General features: G+C 31.7%; 1 protein-coding gene across 7 annotated transcripts in view; it reads left to right on the forward strand.

Annotated features, from left to right (window-relative positions):
* The window catches only part of LOC140450298 (uncharacterized), a 657,231-nt gene that overhangs the window by 626,455 nt on the left and 14,708 nt on the right, over positions 1 to 16,068 (forward strand). For all 7 annotated transcript variants that reach the window (XM_072543842.1, XM_072543847.1, XM_072543844.1 and 4 more), the window contains exons 6-11: positions 1,697 to 1,964; positions 3,437 to 3,748; positions 7,940 to 8,168; positions 13,273 to 13,702; positions 13,846 to 14,061; positions 15,506 to 15,720. In XM_072543842.1, coding sequence (XP_072399943.1) covers positions 1,697 to 1,964; positions 3,437 to 3,748; positions 7,940 to 8,168; positions 13,273 to 13,702; positions 13,846 to 14,061; positions 15,506 to 15,720 — 1,670 coding nt within the window. The remainder of the gene's footprint in view (positions 1 to 1,696; positions 1,965 to 3,436; positions 3,749 to 7,939; positions 8,169 to 13,272; positions 13,703 to 13,845; positions 14,062 to 15,505; positions 15,721 to 16,068) is intronic.

Genomic DNA, 16,068 nt, shown 5'->3' on the forward strand with positions numbered 1-16,068 from the left:
GGGTATTAATTTTAAAAAGTCTTTAAATGCCCATATCTCACCTTTAACGTCAACATGCGGTACTTTTCTCATTCACTTCTCTATTTATACGACATATCCTGCAATATATCGTGCAAATCTCGCAGTGGGCGAATAAAGCTCACGCAATATTTGCGAAATAAGAACAGGCGAGGTCCTTTTTTTCGACTAAATATCTTTTTAAGGATTCTTAACATACCTACTTCGTTTTCATTATGTCAGAAGGTAAATACATGGGCGATCGGTCGTAATTCATCCAGTGGTTTATTCAAAGGGACTTTTTATAAATGTATTCCAGTATGCAAAACTGTTTCGGTTTAAAAATGTCAATACGACTTGTAGTGTGAAAGCGTGGGAGACACCCTATAAACATATGTAACTAAAATAAGTTAGGGAGTTAGATAGAAGCATCATTTATATTTTCATGTTTTTGTCTGTTTTTCATTCTGTCTGTTTCATCATTTTTGAGACCTTCGACATTGTTCATGTTTAGAACCTATTTCCTTTTTTAAATGTTTAAAATTCTGGCCCTTACTCTACTTTCGACCTAGTAGTAATCAGAATCCGCTTTTTTGCATTTGCTCCTCTTCTTGTGCGGAAGTTTATTGTATTCAATTGGTGTCTTGAGTCTACAATAGCATGATCTATCATATTAACTGTAAGTCCGTCTGGTGATTTCCAGGTGCCTTTGTGTATATCTTTTCGAGCGAAGTTAAAATTATATAATAAATTCCTAAAAAAACTACTCTGAAAAAGAAGTCATTTTTGAAATCAGAGCATCAAAAATATTTCAAATTATTTACTTCTCAATCACAAAATGGTCTCATTTTATTGGACTGTGTTATCATTCCTATTCCATACCGTGAAATTAAACGTTTACTTTGTATTCCAGTTCTTTCTTTGTCGGAATTTTTAGTTTTTTATTGACACTTATAAAATGAAAGTATTTGCTTCGTTGTGTAATTGCAACAATCTGCTGATTCAGCTATTGATTCATCTGATGTGTCTTTATTTTGCTGTGTAAACACATTTCGACATAATGTCAGGACATTGATTAATTCCGTTATTAAATAGACTTCTTGGTTATTTGACACTCAAAGAGAATTAAATTTTTCACAGAAATAAAATTCTAATCTTGATAATTACATTTCGTTCTGTTTAATGTCGTAAACGCAATACATAGATTCAATTGCGGGGAGTATTGTATTTGTAACAATATGATTCATATAATTCATGACTCGATGTATAATAACTGTTTCCAAATAAAATCGTTTTGACATGATTTTAGAAGACATTATGCACATACAGACCTATGTATCATATGTACCTACAGTACCATAGTACTCTTTCTAAAAACACATTAAATAATTGAATATCCTTCTGAAACAAAAAATATACTAATTTGAGTATTTTACGTCTTTAGGAATATATTCGACTTCCGCTCATTCGCTCAGTCGGCACATGATTAATGTGAATAAAAACTTATTAACTATTATACTACTATACTTTTCGGCTATGCTAGAAGATTTAATGACACTCCAAAATTATGTTAAGATATTTTCGTTTCATTATTAATAAGACATCTTTTTTTTTAATTAGTTCCCTCTGGGTTTTTACTAGCAAATTCTTATTTTATGTTCGAGTTGAAGTTTTTTAAATATAAATGTATTATTTTAAGGAAATTCTTGGAGGATTTGAAAGAAGCGGAAGGGGAAGCGACGAAAACAGCAAACTGCTTCCTTCACCACGACTCAGGGTTTTCCGTTTACAACGAATACTGCCAAAACTACCCCACGACGATGGAAGTTTTAGGACAGTTAACCAGGGACGAAAAAATGGCTGCTCTCTTCAGAGAAAAACAAATAGCTTTAGGACACGCCCTACCTCTAGGATCATATTTGTTGAAACCAGTGCAACGGATACTTAAATATCATCTCTTGTTACAGGTAAGTGATGTTTTATTTTGTTTTTATAGAAAAAGTCCTATTCCACGGTAATTGTCCCCGTCATATTTCATTATTGAGCTATCATTCAGTAGCAACAGGACTACTGCATATATTGCCTTACTTTTCCTCCATAGGTCGGCTCTCCCACTCTTTCTATCACTCTTTCTCACTCTCCCTACCTTTTATCGTTACCCCATTACTGAGGACCATAATTGCCCCTAATATAGTCTACGAGATGGTTCCATCGGCTTCTATCATCAGTTATTCTAAGTGTTTCGCAGAACCAAAATCGTTAGAGCTGTCTACCATCTCATGCTCATGTAAGTGGTCTGTTAGTTGTACAATACGAAACCTATCTACAACCATTATCTGTCTTCTTTTATTAATTTTCAGGCCGACTTTCTTGCTTATTATAACTTTACTTTTCGCAAAAGATCGAGCATTTCTCGCTCTGTTGTTACCATTAATGTAGTTGGTGAAATTCCATTCCACTTGATATTAATATTTAACCATGACGATATTGAAATTCTTAGAAGGAATAAAGAAAGATATTTAACGGTACTTTTAGGGGTACGAGCCCTGCACTACCTGCCTACATAATTTGGATATTACCAGTCAGTTCATAACAAGCTATTACCAAAGTCGGTCGCAAAATCTCGTAAGCAAAACTCGCTATATATAGCTAGCAAATACTCTCTTCGCTTATATATCATATGTATTTGTAACTAAGTAGTTACACTCGCATCGCATTATTCATAGAAATTATCAAGTAAATCATTTATAGTAACCAGTGTTTTCTGAATCCGCAGTTATAGTTTTTATATAAACAGTTGATCTATTCAAACTAGCAGAGTTGCCAGTAGTTCGCTTTAAACATAGAAACGACATTCCGCTAAGCAATTCTATTTGTAATTATATATAATAGTGAAAATAGCCTCAGTGAAAAGTGTAGTGAGATATCCCATATCACAGTGTTTTCGGACGGTTATCAGAAATTACTATTTAATCTTAGCATTAAAGATAAGTTAGTGTTTAATCTGTTTTTCATTCCAACCCCTGGGCTGGTGGTCCTTCTGCCTTTAATTCATTAAACGAGCCTGTTTTCATTCCAGTAGTGTTATTAGCGAATTTTAAGTAAGAAATTTTTAGTCCAACCGCTGTTACAGTAACAGTCCACCGCTCTAGGGACTTTTTCATGGCAAATTCACCATATAAATTAAAAATGTTTCGTGATAGGACGTATCCTTTCTTAACTCTCCTTTCTGTTGGCACCTAAGAAGTTAAAAAACGGTCATAAATGTAGAGTATAAAAAACGCCACGTCTAAAAAAACTACATGCTTCACAAAAACCAATATTATAAAGAATTCTGTAGATCTTTATTTTATACTGTGCCTCTAATATTATTTTATGTCGTTTTTAAATTTATTATTAGACAATGGTACGAAATATACTAATTATATGAAATTTTTAGCGACTTTCCAAGCAATGCGACCCACTACACAAACCAGCAGTGGACTTAGCTTTAACGACGATGACAGGCATAGCCTCTGATATCAATACCATGAAACGGAAGCACGAACATGCTGTTAGAGTTCAAGAAATCCAAGCTCAATTATACGGTTGGAACGGACCAGATCTCACTGCTTTGGGGGAACTCATAGCTGAAGGGACGTTTAGAGTCGTTGGAGCGAGAGGTCGAAGACATGTCTTTCTGTTTGAAAAGGTTTTGCTGTTGGCGAAAAACAAGCAAGGAGGAGCTCTGGCGTACAAAAGCCATATTATGGTGAGTATACGTTTGTCTAAAATTGATGTAATTGTTATATTTTTCTAATTTTCAAATATCGCTGAAAATTCTAATTCTAGGTAGAAACTTGGTAGAAAAGTTTTTGTGTTTCAGTAGAACCTCTAAGTCGAATCTGAAGTCAAAAATCTCCAAAACTAGAAAAAAATGTTTTGTTTTCTTCCCTTTAACCCCAAAACATCCATTACTCGAAATCTGAACCCTTTGTTAGTCGAAATAATCAGTAAGTCTACTGAATATTTCTACTAAGACTATTTGAAAGTTGTTACCTCTATAGTTCGAAGAAAAATAAGTTACGGACTTTAAGAATTGGCAGACAATGTAAATACATTAAAAACAATTTAGGAGTATGCAATAAATATGATTACCACTTAAGAAATTTGAACGTTGCAAGTCATTTGTTGTCGATTGAATAATTATAGTTCGGTTCTACTGCAATACACATCAATGTGCAAAGAGACTAAGCTCGAACCTGTGAAGAGCTTTCAAAAGAAGAAAGATGTTGCTGAATAATTTGGACTACCAATAAGTACTTTGTCCACAACAAGTACAAGTACAAGTAACAATAAAACATGAATCAGACATCATGGAAAAAATTCAAAAAGGTCAAAATTTGTCCTGGAACAGACGACGAATTGTAGATTTTCCGGGCTTAAAAGAGTGGTTACTTAAATGGTTTGAGCAGTGTCGAAGCCGAAATATCAGTATTAGTGGACCACTTTAACAGAAAAAGCCGAAATATACTCTAAATCATTGGGAAGTGGCTAACTTCAGTGCAATTAATGGATGGCTAGAAAAGCTAAAAGAAGACATGAACTTGCTTTTAAAAAAGTTTCTGGGGAAAGTGGAAGTGTCAACATTGAAACATGTAAAAAAACCGGGTGTGGCAGTCCAGTGGGACTGCCGGTGGAAGTTACACTTCTATACACGCATTCGCCGTTACAAATTTATTTGGGAGTCAATCTGCACAATCATTACATATGTAATGCTATAGGTAAGACATAGCAGAAACAATTAATAAACAACTTTTGACCTGTAATAGGAGTATAGTAAATGAAGCATTGAATCAATATTTTGATGAAAATGTATATTTTTATTTTCATATATGTATGAAAGGAGTTGAATGCAAAAATTGTTTTACACATACTCTGCAGTAAAATTCATTGTTTATTTTGTTATTAATATAATAATACAATACAAATTAAAATGCAATATTCATAAGTATTTAAAAATGACAATAATATACATAACTTTTCTACTTACGCATATATGTTTAATTTACCATGTAATAATATTAATAAAAAAGTCCTCCCCGTCTGGTAATCGAACCCCGGTCTCCCGCGTGATAGGCGGGGATACTGACTACTATACTACCGAGGACATGACACAAACGTATTTCAAAATTGACACTTCTGAGTCATATACAGTGATTTATTGAGATTATTATTTTGAAATACAAAAGACTAATATATTTATGAACATTTAATAAATAATACAAAACATATCACATAAATAATAATATTAATACATATTTTATTATATATATAATATTATATGTATATATATCTTTATATAATATATTATATAATATTAAATTATATATACAAAAGGAACATTTTTATATTCGAGAGAGGAAGAGAGAGAAAATATATCTTCTGTCTCTCTCTTACGCATTATCTTACATATGTAATGATTTCACAGATTCACTCCCATACAAATTTCCAACGTGGAGCGCGCGTATAGTATAACTTCAAAAATGGAAAAGTGAATTGCAAGATTTGTTACATGGTTACAAGCCCATATCTTCAATGCTGATGAAACATGACTGTTTTTAAATGTCTTCCTGATAAGTCTCTAACTTTTAAAAATGATAAATGCCATAGTGGGAAGCATAGCAAGGCAGGTTTGACTATTGTGGTAGCAAACATTTCGAGCACAGAAAAACTCTCACCATTAGTCATCGGCAAATCTAAAAAAACATCGTTGTTTTTCAAGATGTAAATAATTACCTTTGAAATATAAAGCAATTATAAAAACATGTATGACTGCTGCAAACTGCTTAATAAATATTGATAAGAAAATATCGAAAGAAAAAAGGAACAGCTTTTTATTCGTTGATAATTGTACAGTACATAATGATATTCCACAAATGAAAGTTGTTAAAATCCAATATCTGCCCGCCAATACCTCATCAAAATTACAGCCTATGGATCAAGGTCAGAGATCCAAGACCTATTGGAAAACCGAGAAAGCGATGGGAGGATAATATAGATGAGGACGCAAGAAATCTCCTTGGCAGTCGTTCGTGGAGGAGAATGACTACTAACCGTAACAAATCGAGAAGTTTGCTGAGAAAAGCCAGCGCTCGAATTGAGCTGTAGACCCATAGGATGGATGGAAGGATCAAGGTATCATTAAAAACTTTAAGTCATTATATCGAAAAGAAGTTGTCACGATAATATGGCTTGGTGAAATGTAACTACAAATACTATAGAAAAGTGTTATGTACACTGGTTTTCCATCGTCGTCAACAGAAGAAGCTGAAACCAAAGATATTTCTATTTCATCTCTTGCAGAATTTAATACAGGGCTATCTGGATCAGGAATATTCTTTGAGGACTTTGTTACGTATGTTAATGATGGTGTTATGGCTGCTGGGACAATATCTGATGACGAAACTATCGGTTTAATAGCTTAGAAAAGCGATACTAATCATTTAGATGACACATAAGATTTAAATAATACTACATGCGCTCCATTGGTTTCTATCAAAGAGACAAGAACAGCAATGAATACTTTACGGAATTTTATAGACTAGACCAGCAACTCTGAAGAACAAGAGGTTTCTGTTCTTTATATCTTAGACATAAATATTGCAATTTTAAGGATGTTTTGAAATAGTGTTGATTGATAATAAATAAAAATATGTTTTTTTACCGCTGTAACTTGAATTTTTAGTTATTTTACCTCTCTTAACTGAAGTAATTTACAATGAGAAATTTTATATAGATTGGAAATTTCAATAATTTCTAAAAACCTTACGTGCTTCTTAATAATAATATTTTATACCTGCACAGATTTTGTAGGTACCCACATTGTTGGTTTGATACAATCACTACAACATTTGAGACAAGAATATTTCTAATAATTTTGAAATGTTCGGTCACTGGTTTGTGACAACATTATCAATAACTTTCAAGCAGAGTATAGTTCGAGAAGCATTAGATAAGATAAAAAGTTATTGTTATGATAGTCACGTTCATAGACACTTAATAACAGCCAGATCAGTATTGTTGATTCTGTAAAATTTCTTGGTATTTTTATTATTATATTTTTTAGTTTCGCCAAGTAGGAAATCTTAGGATTTCTAGTGTTCTTAAATGGTCCCTTCATATCGATTTGTTAAGTAAGAAACTAGCCTCATCCTTCTATGCAATAAGATCTGTTTCGAAGGAAATCAATTTAGCATCCAAAATAACATATTTTTCTTTGTTCCAGTCTCATCTTCGATATGGCCTTCCTTTATTGGGATTCTAGTACAGCTGCTCAATCTGATGTTATTTTTAAATTACAAAAAAGAGCAATACGGTATCTTTTTGGCCTCAGTAGAATAAGACATTGCAGAAGCTACTTCAAAAATCACGGGATTTTAACTCTTCCCTCTTTATATATTCTAAAAACCGTTTGCTTGATTCTTAAACACCTACATGTTTTTCCAGCAAGACCTAATCATGACAACTCCACAATAAATTCAACCTTTGATGTGTATTTACCGATCCTGTCCACTAAGTTAGTAAAGAAATTTATATTATATTCGGCAAAACAATTATTCAATCATCTTCCTTTGCAACTTAAATCTATAACTTCTTTCCTTAAGTTCCGTAAATTAACAAAAGTCTAGCTATCTGAAAGACCATGTTATTCAGTGGAAGAGTTTCTTAACGAATAACTAAGAAATTACACCATTACAGTACGTTTAGGTACAAGCAACTAAAGTATATATATATATATATATATATATATATATATATATATATATATATATATATATATATATATATATATATATATTTATATTAAACTTATTTTACAGTAAAATTTCACAATAATTTCCCATTAATATGTCACAAAATAATAGCTACACAGCAATATTAATTGTCTACTTATTTTTAGACCAACAACTTGATGTTGGTGGAACAAGTACGAGGAGAACCTCTATCTTTCCAGGTGATTCCATTTGATAACCCGCGATTACAGTCCACGTTAAAAGCTAGATCGCCTCAACATAAACGAGAATGGACCTTACAGATAAAGAGGGTCATTTTAGAAAACTATTCAGCCGTCATTCCAAACCATGCCAGGCAGTTGGTCTTGCAGCTTGGCCAGGATCTCCATGAAACAGGTAAATACTTTTATATATTTATACTAGTTTATATAGTATGGAATTTTTTTGAAATTTTTTAAACACAGTTTTAAGTTTTTTTTGTATTTTTCATATAGTCAAGAAATTTTTTTGCCTAGCTTTCATTAATAACTTCTTAGCCAATCGATCATTCCAACTTAAAACTAATGGTATGTTATCACCAAAAACAAAACCAGAGAATGGTATTCCACAAGGATCAGTTTTAAGCCATACACTTTTTATAGTAGCAATAATTGATGTCTGAGCCAATATGAAATCACTATTGAAAGGTCTCTTATATTCAGACGACCTTGTTATCTATGCGAGAAGTCAAAATATGGAAAACATCACGAATATGCTACAAAAGTTTTTACATCAACTAGAGAAATGGTCGCAAAGTTGTGGATTTTAATTTTCTACAGAAAAAAACACAATTTATATTATTTTGTAGCACTTGGTGTAAATTGTTCCTTCACAAATATGTTAAATTATCTTGGGATTGATGCGAATTTGAAAATAAAAAAAAAATTGATAAATGTATGTTACATACCGACAACCGCATTTTTCTTATCAAAAATGATCATTTTTATAGAAATAACCAGTCACTTATTCACTTTTATTTATGCACACAAAACTTAAAACTGGAGTAGAAAATAAAGTAAAAAAAATATAACTTTTTTGTTTTTGGAGTCCTGAAATAATTTCAGAGAACACTTTTGTATTTTTTCAGATAAAGTTAATGGACTAATAAGTTTCTTTAACGGAATTCAAGTGTCCGAAAGTCTGGAAAGCTTTTTTTCAAAGAAGAAACATTCAGACTAATTCTACGATAGGTTTATAGGATGAGATGAAGACTGGTTTGTTGATTTTCATCTCGACTCTCATGCTTTCCATTTTACTCTTTTCAGACTTTCAGTTTTTTTTTCAAAAAATGTTTTGCTTTTATATTGAAGAGTAGATTTTGCTTACTAACTTTTGTTTCACAAATCATTCATTAATGGCACAATTGCTAGTTAGCTCTTTTTTCATTAAAAAAAACAGCCTAAAACTGTAGGATTCGTTCATTTATTTGTTTGTCTTTAACCCTCCACAGAAGCAAAGAGTTAACAGCAAGAGGTTTCAAGAAATTTGATGATTATGAAAGATACGCCAATTGAATCGGTTAGCTAATAGCTTTATTGATTTTTTTTTTCACCTTTAAGTCCGGTAACATCGAGCTATGGTTTGTTCTCTTTGTCCTCTATTTGTTATAAATTGTCTTTCCTTCTACCTAATAGATTGAACATGATAATGGTATACTCGGTTCGCTATTCCCAGTCCGAACTGTCTAGTGAATTTAGTCATTATTTTTTTGCGAAGTTAGTTACTTTTTGACAGACTAAAAGTGGCTGGAAATTACTATACAACCAAGCACACGTACTCATAGCCAATATTATTAGTAAACAAACTAAATAGTAAATAAAATAGAACTTTGCGAATTACCGACAATCAATATTTATTTATCTGCACCATATAATAAATAGTTATGTTAAATTATAACAACTAAAATATATTTTTTAAATATTCTTCTTCTTCTTCTGGTTCCTATCCGTTTCGGATGTTGGAAATCATATTGGCAATCATGACCTTGCTCGCTGCGGCTCGAAACAGCTCCGTTGAGGTTTTCTTAAACCATGTTCTTAAATTCCGCAGCCATGATATTCTCCTTCTACCGGGTCCTCGCTTACCTTTGACTTTACCTTGCAATATAGACTGCAGCAGGGAGTAACGGTGCTGATTTCTCATAACGTGTCCCAGATATTGCAATTTTATGCGTTTGATCGTAAACACAATCTCTGGTTCCTTCTTCATTTTTTCTAGAACTTCCTTGTTCGTGATCCTTGCTGTCCATGATATTCTCAGCATTCTTCTATAAAGCCACATCTCAAATGCTTCAAGTTTTTTAATAGTGGTGTCTGTAAGCGTCCATGCCTCCGCCCCGTACAACAACACAGAGAAAACATAGCATCTCAAATGTCTCATTTTTGTATCCAGGGATATGTTGTGACTTTTGAAGATGGCGCTCATTTTGTTAAAGACCGTTCTTGCCTTTCCTATGCGACACTTTATTTCCTGTACATTGCTTTTTAAATATATACTACCCAAAATTTGATGGGTTTAGTATACACTTCCACTATTTAGAATAATTCTTCTTTTTTTAAAGAAAGAAGTCTGCAATAGTAGGATACTTGAACTATTAATACTGAGAAGTAAGAATTGTTGTGTTGTAGGTTTCCGACAATGAATCTGTCAAAATATGCCCGAGCTAAGCGAATGGAGTATATATAGATAATATACCATTATAAATAATATACCAATGGTATATAGTATACATATATAATGGTTGTCACATAAAATTGTTCTTGATGTATGATCAATCCATTTCAATTTCTGTGCGATGATAATGATTGCTGTTACTTGTTATTTTATTCTTTTTCAAAAACTGGACTATAATCTTTCTCTTCTATTATCTTTTTTATTTTAACAAAAATGTTTTTAGGAACATAGGATGTTTATGTTTATCTAGTTTGTTCATTATCACTAGTCGAGTTCCAGCTCTTTATGAGCCAAAGCTCTATTACTTAAATCCATCCTTTCTCCTTGTATATGACAAATCTTCTAAGTGGTCCAGGCACAAATCGTACCATTATCCTCTTCTGTTGAAAACTTTTCTGCGTGTCTCTCGCCTGATTACATAGCCTATCCATCTGTGGAACACTGCCTTAGTAAATTTCACTACGTTAGACTTCCCAACTGAGAGTTATAATGAATGCGCTACAATTTTTGCTGTTTCATTGCTTGATATATTGTAAGACGATTTTTTCGCTCGAAACGCCTAAGAGTGTAAGTGTCCATATGTTCCTTTTTCTTAGAGTGCCGTCTATCTACGGATATTGGCAATCGTAATAGCTATTTTTATTTTTGAACGCTGCTCTAAACAAATCAATCGATCTGCATTGATACCAATCACGTAGATTCTTCAACCAAGAATTCTGCCTTCGATAGATTTTCTTCCTTGAATCTTTCCCTGTATTATGAGTCTCAAAATTTTATATTTTGGTCCCCTCACATGGGCTAGATATTCCAGTTTTCTTGTTTGTATAGTGGTGATTAGTTCTGTTTTTTTACCAACTCACTCCAGTACTTCTTTATTTGTAATTAGCATACATTTTGTTTTTTTAGCGTTTATAGTAATTCCCATCTCAGCACTATTCATACTTAAGCTTTCGATTAGATGTTATGTCTTTTATATTCGTTGCAATGCTCACAGTCATCATCTACATATCGTAAGTTGTGAATTAATTTTCCATTAACGGTAACTCCTGCTTTGATATTATTGGGCGTGTTTTTGAAATTTTTTTTTTCAGAATATAAATTAACTAAAAGCGGCGATAAAACGCATTCCTGTTTAACTCCTCTATATATCTTTATTTCTTCTCACTGTTGCCCATCAATTTGAACTATCACACTTTTTATTATATTTATGATTTTACTATAAATGTGCTTATTCGTAAGTATTGATATTAGTTATTAGTTTCGCCATATGTTCCATCCTGGCCTTATTATTAGTGTTCTATATTTGGTTAATTTAATTTTTCTGGGCAATTTTAAAGCTACTTATTTCTCTTTTCAGTTTATAGGAACACTATTGGCAAGAAATATTCTTCAGTTAATTTTTTCGCTGACGTTGTTCTCTGATCTCCCGTCAGTAGCGATTGTTGAGCCAGGAGATGCGTCTTCTTCCAATACTTCGTTTTCCCTGTATTTTTCTCTGCATTATAGTTTGTAGCAACACATATTTATCCCCTCTCATAACGTGGCCGAGATATTGTAACTTTCTTATCTTATCTTTCTCGTCTCTTTACCAAATTTCAATTATTAACTTATGCTTAAAGTGTTTCAATAGAGTTGCCACCGTTTTAAAAAGTTGCAAGAAAGTTTATGTTTTAGTTTTAAAATGGATTATTTAAATAGTTCTTCGGTCGGAAGTGGCTCTTTAGCATTTACATTCATTTGAAGTGTGGAATTTGTTATCGGAGCTTCCTTATGAAGATTTCTCATTTTGTTTATCGGATGAGAAAAATTATTTGTTCATCTATCCAGTTTTTACTCTTTGTTACTAATTATAAAGCAATCCTTTATTTTACAGGCTAGTATTGAATATTGAATTTTCGTGGACATTTTCTATTATGATTGTTCAGTATCTCGCTTAGGGCGTTTTCGTACTTTTCTTTTTAATTCCTTTTTAACGTTCTCCCTTCCACTCGCTAAGATTTTCGTTATCTAGAGTTGATCGAATTTTGCACTGCTGAAGTCTCTTTTATATTAGACTTTTTGTTGATTTACGGCTCTACACTCACACTAGTCCTCATTTCTTTTGTAACCTTACGTTTCAAAACATCTTTACACGTTCTGTACATTGCTTATTTGCATTTACCTCAGTGCTCGTCTATGCTGAAGTTTTTCTCGATTCTTGGTAGTTTTCCGTTTAAATTCTACTTAATTCTTTCTTTCAGATCTTAGCACACCATTACTGTATTGTATACTTTTTGTACCGTGCCATTTTTAGAATTAATTGTACTCTGAGTTTTGTTTTTCAATGTAGTTTTATGTTTATATGGCTAGTTATAAGGCCGTTTCATGCTTGCGTTGCCCTTTTTATCTATCCAGTTTCCTATATTGTGTATTTTAAAGAATTGTCAATAGCACGCTTTGTGGAACTTTTGAACTCTGTTTTCTTTGTCTGCTATACATTGATATTGAGTCATATAACATGTAATATAGCGTTTTGTTTCTGTGTTCACTACAAACGTCAGTTTTTAGAAGTATTTTATGCATTTTTTAACATCCATTCTTTTCGAAGAACGCCGAACTTTGGCACAACTTTATTTTTCTATAAAATATCATTCAAACAAAATTCAACTTCCATGTGCTATCGAGCATTCGATGCACGGCTTTGGTTTGGAGTTTGTTGTCCTAGCTAACATGAATTATAAGTTTGAAGGAACAAAATATACCAAGTGGGATCTAAAGAGTCTAATATCGTGCCCTTTTTTTATTGCAGATGATGTGAACAACGACAAATGGTCACCTCTAAAACAAAATTCGACCCCCCATTATCTAGAACGCAGAAGTAGAGTAAGAAAAACCCGGGATTTCAGCAACAGAAGAGCTGCCTCTCAAGACCGCACATTCCCTACGTTAGCAAATTGGAGAAGAAAGTCTGAACCGAGCATGGTACCGCAATACAATCCCAAAAAAGCTGTGAAAGTCAAGAAACACAAGGAATCTCAAAGTGCCACCTTTTACACGGATTTATCTGACTCAGAAAACTGCGCCGATGAATCTTTGGAGAATATACAGCAGAATTTGAATGAAAATACCGCTGAAGAACTGAAAGAGGAGGAAAGGACTGACTGTGTTAACAATAATTTGGAACAAATCGTGTCGGATATTCTTATGCAAAATCAAAGTTTTCACAAAGCATTCAATAGGTAAGTAATAAAATCTATTTGAGAGTAAATTTTAACTTTATTGATACATTTGTTAAATTGATAGTAGAATAGTACGGCAATGATCAATTCATCTTACATTGGTTTTCACTTTTATAAAGTGTTGTATATGTTCCATTTTTTAGACAAACAGGAAGAAAAACCGTCACAAGCGATCCATCTTCTGTTTGGTGCGAAGAAAAAGTTAAATTGCCAACGAAAGCGGATTCTTTGCCAAGATCCTTCCAGTTATATGATCAACCTGATTCGACAAATGGAGTAGAGTGCAAAAATGAAAGACTAGTGCTGGATATGTCATTGAAAGAGAACCCTGATTTTGATGTTGAAGAGCAGCAAGAAAAGTAAGGCTTTAGATAATGAATAATGCATAGTTTTAAAATTGAAGTGGATGGAATTTATTGATTGGATTGATTGTTGAATTCATTTAAATTGGTTTGGGATTGATTCTAGTTATGAAAATTTAACTTGTAAGTCACTGATTTGATCAAATTTTGATTGAGTATTGAGTTTATTGAAATTTGATTTTTTGTTACAATTTTATTTGGGATCGATTGAATTATAACCGATTTGATTTGTAATTTTATTGATTAATTGAAGTTTGAATTATTTTGATTGTTGGAATTGATTTCAATTGATTTCTAATTAATTTTATTTATGAAAATTTAATTTGTAACTGAATGATTTGCTTAAAATATGATTTACAACTGACCGATTTGATCAAATTTTGATTTGTGGTTGATTGTGTTAATATAAATTTGATTTATGGTTTTAGTTTTGTTTGGAATTGACTCAATTTAGTGAGGTTTGATTTTGGATTATTTTAATTAATTGAAGTTTGAATTCTGGTTATTGAATTAATTTAAATTTATTTGTGATTGACTCTATTTTTAACATTTGATTTTTAACTGAATGATTTGCTTAAAATTTGATTTATAACTAACCGATTTTATTAAATATTGATTTGTCGTAATTGTGTTGATAGAAATTTGATTTGTTTGAAGCTTGAATTAATCTTATTAAACTGATTTAAATGATTTGCGATTGATTCTATTTTTAAAATCTCATTTGTGACTGAATAATTTGCTTAAAATTTTATTTGAAACTGACAGATTTAATTAAATTTTCATTTTTCATTGATTGTGTTATTAGAAATTTGATTTGTGATTCAAGTTTTATTTTTGATCAAATGAATTGAATAAGATTTGATTTTTGAATAATTTAATTAAATGAAGTTTGAATTGTGATAATTGAATTAATTTAATTGATAAGTAATTGATTCTATTGATGAAAATTTGATATGTAAAAGAATAATTTAAATTGTTACTGACCGATTTAATAAAAAACTTTGATTAGTCATTGAATGAGTTGATTTATAATCGAATGATTTGCTTAAAATTTTATTTGTAACTGACCGATTTGATTAAACTTTGATTTTTTCATTGACTGTGTTGATAGAAATTTGAGGTTTGGTTTCAGTTTTCTTTTGGATCGACTGAATTTATTGAGATTTTATTAATTAAAGTTTGAATTGTGATTATTGAATTAAATTAAATTAATTTGTGATTAATTTTATATATGAAAATTTGATTTGTAACTGTCCGATTTGATCAAATTTTAATTTTTAATTGACTGGATTGATTATAATAATTTGATTTGCGACTAATTGAACTGATTGAATTGTGTTTTATGATTGCATGATTGATTCAAATTTGATTTGTATCATTCCTATAACATGTAAAATTTAAAAAGTTGACAAAGCAGAGAAATAATTGTATTTATTTTTAGTGATCTCTCTTCTCAATTAGATGACACCGAGCATCCTGATCATAAAATTTACCGAAAAAGTACGATACGCTTCAGCATTTTGCAACGAATCCGGCATATTATGTCAGAAGAGCAGAAGAGAATCCAAAAATACCCCATCCGCAAGCAGGGGTCTAAGAGCATGGGCGAAAAAATTGCACATCCAGACTATGTAGATCCTCAAAAACTTTTTTTAGGTAAGTCTTTCAAAAATTCACTGTAGTACTTTTGGTATATTGATTTTTGGTGATAGTAATGGCATAAATATAGTTTCACATACAAAAATTCCTTAGACCTTGTATATTGTAAAAAGTTATAGAAGAAAATATGATGGAAAGTTACCTAATAAAAAAGATTAACAAACACATGTCACGATTAAACGTTTTAATTTTTAAAAACTATTGTGAAATATGAAGAACATAAAATAACCAAACGTAATAGCGAATGAGTAGGCCCAAGAAAAAATACGTATGTATGTAGAAATAATTATATATATTATGAAAGATACAAGTAAAGAACCATAATTGTATCGAGTGACTCATGGT

Source organism: Diabrotica undecimpunctata, chromosome 9 (genome assembly GCF_040954645.1).
Source record: "Diabrotica undecimpunctata isolate CICGRU chromosome 9, icDiaUnde3, whole genome shotgun sequence".
Taxonomy (NCBI): domain Eukaryota; kingdom Metazoa; phylum Arthropoda; class Insecta; order Coleoptera; family Chrysomelidae; genus Diabrotica; species Diabrotica undecimpunctata.